Consider the following 14,700-nt stretch of genomic DNA (forward strand, 5'->3'; position numbering starts at 1 on the left):
CAGATAGGAAAGACTGTAAAGAGTAAAGTAAACAGTGAAAAGTCTGTGCGCGCTCCCGTGCCGGTGGCTTCGCTGGTTGCTGTAGTTACGCGCAGCGGCCGTCGCGTCACTGGCCGTTCTCATTAATCCTGCCCTATGATCCTTTAATTGACCTTTTCTTTTTTTTTTTGCATATATGACCCAGTTCTCAGACCAAAACCAGTGCATCCATGCTAAGTAATTTTCTTTTTGAACAGCGTGGTACTCAATCTGTAAATGACCATGTACACTTCTGACTTAATATAAAACAACAAAGAAGCAACATCTGCAGTGCATGCTTCTGAATCAGAGTGCAACAACTCAGTGTCATATTTTCCGTTCAAGGTGATATTATTTGTGTGGAAATGTTATTTGCTCTCTCTGCTATGAAAAGGCAGTGGTAATTGTTTCATGTTATGAATTGTTTTATCCGTGGCCATACTGAATGTAACCTATTGTGTGACAGATCACTAATGATGTATGCAAGAAAAGCACTACCATGATTAAATAAAGGCCTACTGCACTGTTTTTAAGACAAACGTGAACCAGAATATTCATGCACTTATATAAATGCAACTCCCGACTACTCGCAGACATGGATTTGCTACTGTGGGTCTGACTTGCTCTGACTTTTTCCCACCAACCCTGGTCATGTGGGTGAATTTACCAGTTAACAAGTTTATGAGGAACATCTGAATGAAGTCAAAGACAGCAGCTGGCCAGCTCACTGCAAAACACGACCAGGTCCTGTTGCTGTTTCATTTTAGACAGAAGCATTATTTGGGGCACTGTGACAGAAAATACAACATAACATTATTTCTCATATAAATTACATATTTAGTTATTAATTTTGTCCTCAGTTATGTGTAATAGTTCAAGCAGGAATACCAAGGTTTAACGACACACTAAGAAACCGACCAGTACTGTGGAGAAGAAGCGATTGGCTGACTAATTAAATAGATTTTTTACATCTGTTCCATCTTGTGATTCACAGGGAAAGAAGTTCTGTGCTGACAAACTGTGTTTCTACAGACAAGCTTTGCAAAGACTGATCATTTATTTCTCAAAATAACATTTACAAGCACGTCCTCGAAGTCCGATCAATCATTTCTTACAGCATGAAGGACAATAACAAAGCATGATAATCCAAAGTGGGGCGGCAGCATAATGATAAATAACCTCAGTTGTGTTGAATATTGCAGTCGAGTGTTCAAGTGTTTTGATTTCATTTTCAGCAGATAATTATTCTGCATATTTGATGTAACTGAAAACAACATGTGCAAATTCAGTCAGTCTAGGATCTGACTAGTACCTCTATGGCTGCATTAGGATTTATACTGATTTGTAATATTACATTTTTTTCAGTTTTGTAATCATGGTCCCAAAGCAAAAAAAAAAAGCAACCTTCATTTCCTGTTGTATAGAAATAAAAGTTTTTCAGCAGCTGCATGAGCTTATAGTAAAAAAAAAAAAAAAAAGCGCACTTCAAGCATTTAGTATAAGATGCCAAATTAAAAAGAAGTACCAGATTTTTATTTTTCAAATAACTAAAAGCTGACTCTTTAAAAAGGCAGATTTAAAAACACATGTCAGAGTTTCCAGTGTTTCCAAAGTCCCTAGATATTCACAAGTGAATAAAACTGAAATGATATCCAGTGGGTTTGGCGCACGGAGCTGGTGTTTTACTGTCTTGCTACAGGACACCAGGGAGGAGAAGCTTTCATCATCAGCTTTTTCTTAATGAATAGCACCACCTGACAAAAAGGCCCAAAAAAATCCTATAAAAGATTTATAACGACAACAGAATTATCAAAAATATTTAAGGCATCTTGGTCGTTAGGCTTCAGAGTTAACACACACACACGCACAGGAACAAGAGAAACCATCACACACGCAGATTCAGGGTAAATCTGTGCACATAAGTTGATACACAAACATTGCACATGAATTTGCAGTTAAAAAAAAAAAAGATAATGTAATCTTTCCCATTAAAAACCAGTAGAAACGGAGCAGTTGTGGAAACTGAGAACTCCCAAGAAGTTCCCAGATCATTGTGACATTATTTAAAACCATAACTGTGTAACGATAATCAGGAAAATTGTGTTTAAAAAGCCCAAAATGAAGCGTCTTTCCAAGCAGCAATCTGTCTCATAACCACGTGGGAGCGCAGCAGTTACTTTACAGGACAAAGAGTTGGATTCAAAACAGTTCCCTGCTGCGTCGTCTCGGTCCTCCCACTATTTTCTCACCTGTAGCAGCCGATGTTAGTTCAGAGCGATGATAAAAAGACTTAATTTCAAATGTTTCTTAGTTCCCTATTTAGAAAAAAAAAACATTGTAGGTCCCGAACCAGAGCTGACGCCGACATCGGAAAAGGTTTTGTCAGAGTTCGTCGTCATCGCTGCAGCTGTCCCCCGACACCAGGCTTGGGGATCTCCGAGGGAGGAGCTTGTGCTTCTGTCAGGACTCGTCTCCCCCCTCGTGGTTGATGACATGGTGGTATCCCCGGCTGCTGGTTGGCTCTTTCCGCCAACAAATAACCGCGAGGAGGAGGACGATGAGGACGAAGAGGAGGCAGCCGGACACTGCCAGGCTGATGATCACCTCTGAGGACGGAGGCAAAAGAGGGAAACTGATGATCAATGGTGGTACAGTTACAATCTTTCAACTTTTTTCCCCTCTCCTCATTCTTGCAGCCTTGAGTTTAATCTTTCTGTTGTCCTCTGTTCTGTTTCGAGTGGTCCTTCTTTCCCCCCTTCCTTCTGTCTCTCCATCCCCCCTTTCTCCCTCCTTTCTCCACTCCTTTCCTTTCTTTGTTCCTCCCTTCCTCCATCCTTCTTTCTCTCCTTTCTCACTTCTTCCCACCATCATTCCCCTTCCTTCCTTGACCCAATCTGTTCCCTTTCTTTCTTTCTTTCTTTCCTCCCTCCTCTCTATCCTTCCTTCTTCTTCCTTCCTTGACCCAATCTGTTCCCTTTTATTCTTTCTTTCCTCCCTCCATCCTTCCTTCTTCTTCCTTCCTTGACCCAATCTGTTCCCTTTGCCCATCCTTCCTTCCTTTCCCCCTTCCTTCTTCCCACCATCCTTTTCACTTCCTTCCTCCCTTCTTTCTTCTTCCTTCCTTGACCCAATCTGTTCCCTTTTATTCTTTCTTTCCTCCCTCCCTTTTTTCCCTCCATCCTTCCTTCTTCTTCCTTCCTTGACCCAATCTGTTCCCTTTTATTCTTTCTTTCCTCCCTCCCTTCTTTCCCTCCATCCTTCCTTATTCTTCCTTCCTTGACCCAATCTGTTCCCTTTGCCCATCCTTCCTTCCTTTCTCCCTTCCTTCTTCCCACCATCCTTTTCACTTCCTTCCTCCCTTAACCCAATCTGTTCCCTTTCTTTCTTTTTTCTTTTTTCTTTCTTTCTTTCTTTCTTTCTTTCTTTCTTTCTTTCTTCAGGAAGGTTAATGTATCTCTGAAAAGCTCACCTTTATCTCTCCCTGCAGACGGCAGCTGACACTCCTTGTCCCTGTCGTCCGAGATAGAGAGTTTTGTGATTCTCACAAAGTCCTGCAGGGGGCAGTCAAGGGCGCAGCCTGGTAACTGCTGTGGGTACGGAGCCGCCGTGCTGTCGTTCCGTTAAAACATAGACACAGAGGCGGAGCTGGAGGCAGAAAGAGGAACCAGATGTCAGGTTCATGAATCTATAAATATTCACTGTTACAACCACGATAGAGAAGTACAAACAGATTGATTCTGAGCCGTGGTAGCACTTGGTTCATACAGTAAATGCTTTTTATTTCTGACACGGTAGTATCCAGTTGTGGTAAATTCCAAAGTAAAAGTCTATTCTTCTGTGACATTATTATGTTTGAGCATGTGTCTACTTATGTGTATTTTACCCGTTGTCGTCTCTGTACAGCTCGATGATTTGACAGGAGGCGTAAGGTGGCTGTTTCCCATTGAACACATTCAAGCTGGCCTGAAGAGCAGCTACAGTGGTGTCATGCTGTGGAAAACACACACACACACACAAGATCATAACCTCCAGTCACTCTCTCATGTCTGTACATTAAAAATGAAGCTAGTTGTCTTAGTACAGCACAAACAGCTACTGTATTAACTCAAACACTGATGTTAGTACTGTATTTTGCGTGGCTCACCGCTGACAGCATCTTCAGTTTGAGTTGCTGGTTTGGGTCTGGGACGGCCATCTTGGAAAGATTCTTCACTATTTCCCCCAGCAGCATACCTGGCAACGTGAGAGCAATTTCCCCCCATTTTAATCCTGGACTTAAAAGTCAAATCTGGTGCTTTCTAAGTGTCAACAAGACACCAAATAACCTGATAAACCGCTGCCTGTGATGTGTATTGTGTCTGTGTGAAAAGCTGATCTATGTATTAGTCTGTGCCACAGAGCTCCAAAGCAAATCAATGAGTCACACCACAGCTTTAATAGGACATGTTCCCTTCATTATGGCAACACATGCTGCTTCCGAAAGCACAAGGGCATCAAATGTGGATTAATCCACTGCTTAAAATAGTCCCCCAGCAAATGTGCAATGTCTTGTTTGAGTTACGTTAGCAGGAAACGGGACCGACCGGCCATTTAGGAAATTCCTGAGCTTTGTTTATAAATGAAACTATGTGTTTGTGAATCATTAACATCAAAACATGACATACTTTGTCTTTTTTAAGAGAATCTACTTCCTTTCTCTGAACTGCAGACACGTACCTCCCTGCAGGCGGCTCTTCTCCTGTTGTTCATAAACCCCAAATATGACCTGTGAAAATCAAACGTTAAATTATAATTAATTACATTACAAAACGATCAAAAGACTCAAAAGAAAACTGGATAAAAGTGTCGCTGGTGTCGCTGGTTTCACCTGGAATCCAAAGTCTTTGAGCACTCTGAGCTTTTCCATCACATCGGGAGTCACCCAGTCCGGAGCTGACATGTTGTGAAGAGACTGAACAGACACACACACACACACATCATGAAAAACAAAGGCTTTAATTAAGTCGACAAATGTTCCTTTTTTGTGTCAGCACCTTCTCTTCCTTCATTTCCTTTCCCTCGCACCTCTGCTTTAATTATTCTGCAGCTGGACTCAGTTACCCAGCTCACACTAAACACTGTTACACACCATGTTAAAGGCGGGAATGTCTCGTCTTTATTCCATACAAAGGTATTAATTATTAACATAAAATATGGAAGGAGGCGTGTAAATAAACAAGAGTGTGGTGGGATCTCGGTGTAAAACCACCACTAAATGTATTCTGATAGATTTATTACATCTGAGCGCCGTTTCCTTTGTGAACCAGATAAGACCGAGACTGTGATGCCAGATGCGGTTTCACAACGTCCGTGTGTTTCTCTGAACTGCTGAGGCAAAGCACAGTCACGAGACCAAAAAAAAAAACCAACAAAACCTCGTGAGGTTTGTTACAGATCAGCTCGTCAAAAGTTTAGATTCAATAAACCCTCCTGTTGAAATTCAGATAGGTTGTCAATCCTGTCCACTACAGGGAAAGAGAGCGGTAAACCAGCTTTTAATGAAGTCAATTTAATTTGATTTGAAACATATTCTGGCCTTGACAAAATCTTCAGAAACTTATCTTTATTTAAAAGTAGATGTCTGTTTGATTGTTCCAATACAATTATGTCAGAGCTTCAAGTTTAATATTTAAATAACTATTCTCCATTGTAAGTCACATCTGAAATGTCAGTTTGAGAAATACAAACTAGGACTTTTTGTGTTTCTCTGAATGCAACAAGTCGCCAGACAGAGCAACAGTCTGGGTTTTCACCAGTGTGTGTGTGTGCTCTCACCTCACAGAAGAGTGTGTCATAGACGCTCCAGACTGACTCCACGTTGGTCTTATTCAGGCCTGTGTTGTTCCTCACCAGCTCTATGATGTCCTTGAGCCAAGAACACAATATGCTTTTCTTTATTGAGTGTGTTATTCATTATTTTGTCTGTTATCTTTCCACTTTAAAACAAACACACCCATCTAGACACATGGCTGATCCGTTACTGACTATTTTTCCGTTGAAAGTATCACTATAAAAAACATAAAATTGTTACATTTAAAAAAAACCACATCATTATTCATTTAGCTTTTTGAATTTAAAAAGAAAAAGAAATATACCTGGTACGTGGTGGTGATATTGATAAACTCCTGTGTGTGCTCAGTCTCATTCATCAGCTGTTTGTAGCGAGGACAGTCTCCCTGAGGAAACGAGAGAAGCTAAAAAAAGAAAAAAGCGAGAGAGAGAGAGAGACAGACAAAGTTCAGACAAAGTTCTTTGTATCACTTTCTATTCACTGCACTGATAAGAAAAAAAAAACCTCCTTCTCCATACCTTCTCTTCACGCTGTGGCACGGTGTGTACGGGTATTGGCTGCCACCTCAGCTTGGGGTCGAAGACCTGCTGACCACTGGGGGGGTAGAGACCTGGAGGGGCAACAGGGGGTTAGAACAACAGGGTATCTGCAGGTTTTAGCAAGTCAAATTTAAGACTTTTTAAGACCTTTTTAAGGCCACCTTGAATGAAATTTAAGATCGAAAAAAAGAATTAAAAAATCCTATAAATATAAGCGATAGTTGGGGATCCCACTGTACTACAACCTCAATGACAATCAGTCAAGTTTACTTATTGTCTGTTATTAATAAACATACTGATAATCAATACAAAACTAGAAAAAGCACCAAGGAAGAAAGGAAGGGCATGTCTGTGCAGCGGTCCGTTAATTGGGCTTAATTTTAGATACACACAACAGAATTTAAGACTTTTTAAGGATCCGCGGATACCCTGGTTATGGTGAGGAAGAGTCAGGGGGAAAACAAACAGAGGGGAGGAAGAGGAGTTGCTCAGACCTGCCAGGTTGGCCTCGGCGCTCATCAGCGTGCGGTCGTAGTCTGTGCTGCGGACTGAGATCTGAGGACAGAGGACAGAGCTGCATGGTCATCACAGACTTGAAATAGACCACATCAAATATTCTGAGAGTTTGAACGGAGGTGATAATAACAAGACGTCTGTTCATATACAAGTGCAAACAGTGGATAATTAGCGGCACAGATGCACATGGCTCCAATTAGAAAACAGTGGGAACTCTGTATAACACCGACACGGCAAGAGGTTCTTTCTCCTAAATATTAATGAATCAACATGTGTGTGTAAAGAAAGAGGCCACTGAGGGGTCATATGCTGTGACAGCGCATCTCTTTTCCCACCTCATGTCTGTCATAGGATTCGTTGAGGAATCCGGCGTAACGTTTCCTCAGGAACTGGCCCAGCTCCAGGTGCTGCCTCATCCCCTCCTGGAAAAAAACATTATACAAAAACATCACATTACAATACTGATGACATCACAGCGTGGAGCAGCTTTAATACAGGTCTGTGCTTATGCAGAGCAGAAAATGTGAGTCGGATTGATTAAAGCGAGAGTTTAGCATTTGCAAAGTAACACAGTGATGTTTTTTTCAACCCTTTAACACCTATAATATTAGACAGTGTGTCTGGACTTATTTTGGTATTTTAGCTACAAGCTGCTATGAGTTTGTGCATTTGCCCCTTTTCTCAGCACTACTTCTTCTTTCAACACCTGACAGCTGGTTTGCTTTACTGTATGATGTAAGTGCTTGAACTGGGTGTTATAACAGGACAAAAAACAAAAAAACTGAACTAAATTTTTTAATTTAAAATATTTTACTCAGGTCCACTGTCATGTTTTTGCTGTTCAAATAAAGTTTTGAAAGTTTTTGCATAGATGTCTGCTTTTGATCTATGTTTGTCCAGTCAATTTCCATAAATTTTCATAATTCTCATGGATTTTTTTTTTCCAATTTTGAATGTTTCCAAATTTTGTGAGCAACACTGAGCATATAAAGACATACTGGTGCTGTGTTATAAATAAAATGGAACTGAATGGGCCTCGACAGAATTTAATGGTCCCATATTTGACCTCCTTCCTGTGTTTTTTTAGAGTGTTGATCCATTAGAAGATGTATTTCACACAGGTGAGGTCAGCCGGCATCGTACCTGTGATAACTGTCCAAAGCCTTGTGGCCAGCTGCTCTCCTGGTGCGGGTCCGTGGGATAGGCTTTGACTGGTGACCTGTCACCATGGCGAAACAACTGGAGGGGAAGAGAGGAGTCTGTCAACTCAGCACAAGTGACGCACACACACACACTGTTCAAGCAATGACTGATTTCAGCAGAATGTTGCACAATTTGGACATTTTCCTCTTTTTTTTCCCCATTATGTGACTTTTATCTAAGCTGCTCTGTGTTTCTTATGTGAACACAATGACGCCAAACCCTTGGTTCTTCTTTTATCTATGTCATTGTTGATTATAAAACCCAGTAAGCTGATAGACGATGTTTCTCAGCCACTGTAATGTAATCCTTAAGTTATCTAAACAGCTAAAGCAGAGCGTTTGTGACACAATTAACCGAACATAGGACACTAAAGATCCACAGTGCAGGAAACCGTCACAGCATACTCACCTCTAACACTACTATTACTGTTATAGGTTGAAAGAAGTCAATTTGGTCTTGTGACTCAATGCCACCACAATGGTTGTCTATTCAGGTTGAACAGTTCCAGTCGTCGAAGCCAATAAAGAGAAGTGTGTGTTTCTGCCTGGTTTTGTGGTATGAGGAGAATGCATGGCTGATCATGATCTAAAATAGCTGAAAAAAGTGTGTAAACTATTTTGAGGTTGGATAATCCCTTTGCAACTCCTAATCTTATCTGCTCCACAATCCATGAATGGCTATCGACTCGAGTGGGGAAGTGGGTGACGGTTTCTAGGAAGTACAACTGAACTTAAGCTGCCTCTATAGCTGTCACCAAATGAAAGTAAAGTAAATCTATAACTGGCCTTCACCTCAGCAGCATATTTTAAAACTGTGACAGGCAACATTATCGGTGTCATGGTTTTAACACAGGTAAACATGAGGGTGTCTAATGCTTTTTCCAATTCTCACATCCGTGGCAGATTCCATGTCTCTCATGCTAAGAAAACAGTAAACCTCATGAACTCACACTCAAGCAAGGGTTGATAAAGAGGCTTACATATAATATAATATCTAACTAATAATGCAATTTTGTGGCGTTTTTTTTTATATATATTTACAGGATGCTCTTAAAATTATCTTACGGTTCAAAAGTGATGAAATATCACTGTTGAAGTTGTTATTGTGAGATTTTTGTCCAAAGTTGGAGTGAACTGAGGCCCATCACAGACAATAATCAGGCATGTGGAGCTCTCTGGCCTTCACTTAATAGCTGTAACTTAATGCTTTAACTACATGTGACTCTAGCAACCAAGGACAAACAACCTTTACACCCCCCAAAAAGCTACAATAGTAGGAGACGAGACAATAAGTTCTGTATGCTTGGCTACACTGAGTTTCTTCCCCCCCTGGTTCTCCTGATGAATGACAAACAGGTTCAGGACAGGTCAGCTGCATCTGCAAATACTGCAGGGAGTCCTTCATTAATATGAGCTCCTGTCTTCTTGGAATTAATTGACTTTTTCTGCATGACCCGAAGCATTATCATTGTTTGACCTGCTCTGCCTCAGAGATTAGATATGAATAAAGAAAAACAGTATTTACACACTGCAATCAGGCAAGTTATTCCTCCAAAGTAGAAACAGCTGACCTTAGAGGACAATGATGTAGCTCAGTGAAAGTACTTCAATAGTGTATAGGCATCATGTAAAACAGTTAAAGAGATAGTTCAACATTTTGGCTAATTGGTCCATTGCCATAATCCCTATAATCATAACAGTAGGTTCATTACCTTTAATTGTCGGTGCAAGCTATTTTTAGAACGGCGGAGCTGCTCAGAGCTACGTTATGGAGGCTCATGGGATTTCTTGGTTTCCCTCATCAAACTCATCAAATACACAATCCAACAACTCCAAAACGCTCTGGTGGACAAATTGTGAAAATCCCATGAGCCTCCGTAGCGTAGCTCTGAGCAGCTCACGGCTCTGCTCCACCGTTCTAAAAAATAGCTTGCACCGACAAATAAAGGTAATGGCAATGGGCCAATTTTCCAAAATGTTTAACTATTCCTTTAATGCCTATTCTACAGAGCTGTCTCAGTGCTGTCAGGTAAAACCTATACAGTCCATGGGCATAACATCAACTGGTTCACCTGCTTTTCTGCAGCATGACAACAACACAACACAAACACGGTGCTTCTTTGAAACAAAAAGTGTTGCTGACTAATATTTTAAGATGCCGAATTTGCTGAAAGACTCCCACACTTTCTGTCTGGCTTGTTTCACATTCAGAGAAATAATAAATGTCACTGACACAAAGAAAAAACTCTCACTCTCGCTCTTCGTTTTTGACCCACGCACTCCGTAACGTTAAAGCGAGTCCAACTCAACTCAACCTCCACCTGAAAAATTACTCACCACAGTCACATAAACTAGTGTTTTTTCGGCCCCAGCTTGTCCACAGACGGAGCCCAGCGTTAACAGAGAGAGCAGCACGGCGGGCACCATGTTTCCGCTGCGTTTATCTACGAGCTAAACGTAGCATACGGCTAAAAGAAAAGAGAGCAGATAACTGTTGTTCCCCAGGTCGCCTCCTGTCAGTTGTGGGAACCGGAAGTTGAAAAAATAAAACACACCGGCCGAGTCGAACAAATTAAACACGACACCCAGAGTGCTTAAAGTTTTCAAAAGACAATGTGTAATATGTTATTTTAAATCGTATGTATATATTTCACCGCCACCTGCCCAGTTTTATTCGTATGAAATGACACGCTATTTAGTGCTCGATTTATTCTGAAAGGACACAAAGATGGGAAACGGAAGTGTTGGAACATCCAGGAGGCGTCTGCAAAGGTAATGTACTCGCAGTGTTTTTGCTTAGGAAGCATGTAGTGTTAGATTATGACCCACAATGACAAATTATACGACACATAACTGAGATGGATCATGGGTTGTTGCACACTGACAATAAAATGAGGCAGAACAAACCACAAAGCGACACACAAAGACAAAAAAACAAAAAAACAATTGCAGATTAACCCAAAAAGAGTTATAAAATGACATATAATATAAAGCCAATAGTAGCTATGTATTTAACCTATTCATTTGGCTGTCAGATCCTGGTGACGCAATCAGTCCCAGTAGGTTAACTTTGAAATACAAAGGTAATCAAATCTCATAAGGGTTGAGAGAGAGAGAGGTTATTATTGGGTAATTTAGTTCAGCATTTAGTGACTCAACACAAAACTGCCGGTCAGAATTAGCAGGTCATTCATTTGCAGGACTTGCAGTTCCTCTCTTCAGCCACTAGATATCAGTAGTGTCTCAATAATAAGTAACCGGTCACATGCAAAGCTCTCAACCTCAGCCCAAACCTGTGGAAAGGAGGTGTTTTTTAAAAATGCATATGTGAACACTACACAGTAAGTAAGTCTGCCAGTCTGTGTAAATCCACTCTCAGAGTTATAGTGAAAGGATCAGGTAATTATGTTTACATACATGCATGAGGGTGTTTACCACTGAGACCTTTCATCCTACAGTAATCTGGTTTACAGGTGCCACAAAGCACTCGGTCATAAACAGACTTGTTAAAGAGAATAATAATCCTGGAGGTGTTAAAAGTTAAAACCATATGTGTGAAAGAGTTGAGGTATGAAAAGCTTTTTGTGTCTCAAGAGAGGCGGCTAACATGGAAACCTCGAGTTGACCCCCTTTTTCATGACCCCTGGTTCGCTTATCTGTATGTGTGCACAGTGAAAAGCAGCTTTGTTGTGTCAGGATCTGGCAACGTAGAAGCATTTAAGCCTGGAAGAGTTTTACTATGATCCTCAGAAGAGCTGGAAGCCTGCGTTACCAGTTGAGGTCACCAGCGAGGACCCTGGCGTGACCTTTCTATAGCGCTGCGATTACAGCGTAAGACGTATCTTTTCCCAGACAAATCAAATGATTTAACTCTATGCGAACGCTGTGATGTCTCTGTGAAGATTCTCAATAATCTCAGTAATCACAGAAACCGTGACGAGATAAAGTCCAGATGCCCTCAATTCAACTTCTCTTGGATTCCTCAAGTGGTGGTGGTGCATGTGGTGCATTTCCCCCCTTGGCTAAAGACTTATACCACTCCAACATCTGCTTGGTTTGTTTTGTTCATTATTCTGATCCCCATTAGTTGCAGCAAAGCCACAGCTATTCTTCCTGGGGTCCAGCAATATCAATTATACAGTAAAAGAAAATACAAAAACAGAAACATTATAAAAATTAAAAACAAAGAAAACAAAAAACAAGTGAGCGTTTCCACTTCGTTACTGTGCTTTATCCATTTTTTGTTAGTAATTAATCACATACTAATCCATATTACATCCATATCTACATATTATATATGTATACATTATTCCACAATCACTTACACTTCATATCATATTGCATATACATTCATTCTACAGCATATAGATTAATTCTGCAGCATACACATTATAATAACACATATATAATTATATATCTATAAAAATATACAACATATTATACATATAAATATACCATGGTTTTCTATTTTGCTAAATACTTTTTTATTAATATTTTGAATTGCTTTATGTTAGTGGTGGTAACAGTGGTGGCTTGGTAGGCTCATTTGGAGTCGGTCCAGTGACAATCAATACAGGAAGTTTGACACACATATGCAGGCCTGTGGTTGTTGCTGTTGTCCAGCCAGCAAACTCTTCACCTGGGCTACAAATAACACTGGTACTTTATGTCCTATACTCACACTACCAACTCTGCTATTACCACTTGTACTAATAAGCCCACTACAGTCATTACATCAATTTATTCTACAACTGTTCCTACGTCTGTCCTCAGGCGTATTCACACTGGAGTTGAAAATTAACCAACAGTGGAAAGAATCCAAAAATATCCCGCTTAGCTAGAAGAGCTCCTAATTTGCTGATGTTTCACTTCGCTGGTATTTGAATCCACGTGCATAAAAGGAACAGAAAGTTTATTTTCGTGGACAAAAAGTTAAAGTACAAGTACAGCAAAAATAATAAAATCATTGTTGGGAAGATTGTAATAAGTCAAATAAAAAGTCCTGAGTTGTGGCTTGCAGGGAGGGGAGGGGGCAGAAAACATGCAGATTAGTGTGGAAATAAACCCTGTGGGAATGTATCCGTACGCAACATCTCATGGATCATACGACAGCAAAACAAAAATCTTCAGCGATATTCCCACCGTGTCTTTGCCAAATAATTGCACTGTACATATTTGCCAGTTAAATGTCAGAAATAATCTTTTCATTCCCTTGTTTTTGCCCCCCAGGCTGTTTATATCTGCAGTCAAATGCTATGCACAGCTAAATCCTGGCGGAGGTGTTTGTGTTTTTGCTCATATCTCAGATTATAGGTGACTGCTAATGCTGAAAACACATGCTGCTGTTGGGCTTAGCCCCCATAAATTAACACTTGTGCAACAACAGAAAAATAAGCAGCGGCCAAATGTCCCCCAAGATCTCACACACACACACACACACACACACACACACTGACAGTGACAATAACAATAATGAGAACAATAGTGATTATAGCAGGAAAGGATTGCCCTTAATCTGGGGTATCTATGTGTTTGTTTAAGGGGGTAGATATGCTCATTAAGAAGCAAACCCCCCCAATCCACCCCTGTTGTTTCTGTACACTCTAATTCACACTGACACCTCAATGGTGGAGGTGTAATCTGCTTGTGGGGAGATTATTAAAAAAAAAAAAAAACAATCCAAGTGTATGTTTTTGCCCCAGCATGGACATGACTGATGATCCTGAAGATCACAGGGAGAATTAAACACATAATTACCGAGATGATCTGATGAGCAGATGTCTGTTAGCTTCCTCCGGGCCCCTTCCCTGCCTCACACGACGACGACAACGATGTGCACATGCTTTGTTGTAAAATAAAGTTCTGTTGTGATGGCTAAATCAAGTTTAGGGACAGGTACTGTACTGTATCCACAGGGAGAACCTCAGCAGCCAGATGATGGCAGCATTTCTGCAGCTTCTTGCTCCATTGAAGCCTCTGACGCACTTGCGAGTCATTCCCCCTTCTATGAGATGGTTGTTTTTCATCTAACAACAACATTTAGAAATAAAAAGGTGCAAGGTGTAAAGGTGCAGCCTAATTTTGAAATAGTATAAAGCCATACACAATAAAAATGTGGCCTCTCTTCTAATATTTTCTCATTTTAAATAGAAAACAATCAACATGTTTGATTAGATAATGGTTATTATCATCATTACCTAATGTGGGCATCCGTGTAGTGTTGAAGCAGAGAATAAACAGTGAGGTAATGAAAGAGGCAACGCCAGGTTCCAGTTGAAGAGGAATACCCACAGGTTTAAAAATAGGCCACAATAATCCTTATATAACAAGTGGGACGTCAGAGTTGTTTACAATGTTGGTGCCTGAGAAATGAAGGGTTACAATACAATACAGCATTATACTGCACATTTCAGAGCCTCATTGATCCAAATGGCCTCATCTTAAACTGCCAATAATTATCAGGCTATTATATTATTATTATTATTATTATTATTATTATTAAAAGAAGAAGAGTATTTGAATTAAGATGCAATAAGATAAATATAAACAAGAGTTGTGTGTGTGTTTGTGTGTTTGTGTGGGTGTGCACTGTGCC

At 40.4% G+C, this 14,700-nt stretch overlaps 1 protein-coding gene across 1 annotated transcript; it reads right to left on the reverse strand.

Annotated features, from left to right (window-relative positions):
* Nucleotides 1-1,558: 1,558 nt before the first annotated feature.
* On the reverse strand, nucleotides 1,559-10,611 carry acp2 (acid phosphatase 2, lysosomal). The gene is made up of 13 exons (XM_085795992.1): nucleotides 10,443-10,611; nucleotides 8,047-8,142; nucleotides 7,239-7,325; nucleotides 6,882-6,942; nucleotides 6,367-6,458; nucleotides 6,153-6,251; nucleotides 5,833-5,922; nucleotides 4,886-4,969; nucleotides 4,735-4,783; nucleotides 4,163-4,251; nucleotides 3,902-4,008; nucleotides 3,488-3,663; nucleotides 1,559-2,624 (listed from the first exon to the last, which is right to left on the reverse strand). Exons 1-12 carry the CDS (start codon nucleotides 10,530-10,532, stop codon nucleotides 3,639-3,641), a joined length of 969 nt encoding a protein of 322 aa, XP_085652118.1. The 5' UTR covers nucleotides 10,533-10,611; the 3' UTR covers nucleotides 1,559-2,624; nucleotides 3,488-3,638.
* Nucleotides 10,612-14,700: the final 4,089 nt, after the last annotated feature.

The sequence above is a fragment of the Trachurus japonicus genome, chromosome 2, assembly GCF_045865225.1.
Source record: "Trachurus japonicus isolate A0001 chromosome 2, Traja_1.0".
Lineage (NCBI taxonomy): Eukaryota > Metazoa > Chordata > Actinopteri > Carangiformes > Carangidae > Trachurus > Trachurus japonicus.

What these genes read in the sequence shown, in the direction of transcription:
- acp2 (XM_085795992.1), bottom strand. Translation starts at nt 10,532, where the DNA reads ATGGTGCCCGCCGTGCTGCTCTCTCTGTTAACGCTGGGCTCCGTCTGT. An exon ending in AACTGAAGATGCTGTCAGCG is followed by an intron (nt 4,009 to 4,162) that starts GTGAGCCACGCA and finishes TGTTTTCCACAG; the next exon opens with CATGACACCACTGTAGCTGC. An exon ending in CTGTACAGAGACGACAACGG is followed by an intron (nt 3,664 to 3,901) that starts GTAAAATACACA and finishes TTCTGCCTCCAG; the next exon opens with CTCCGCCTCTGTGTCTATGT.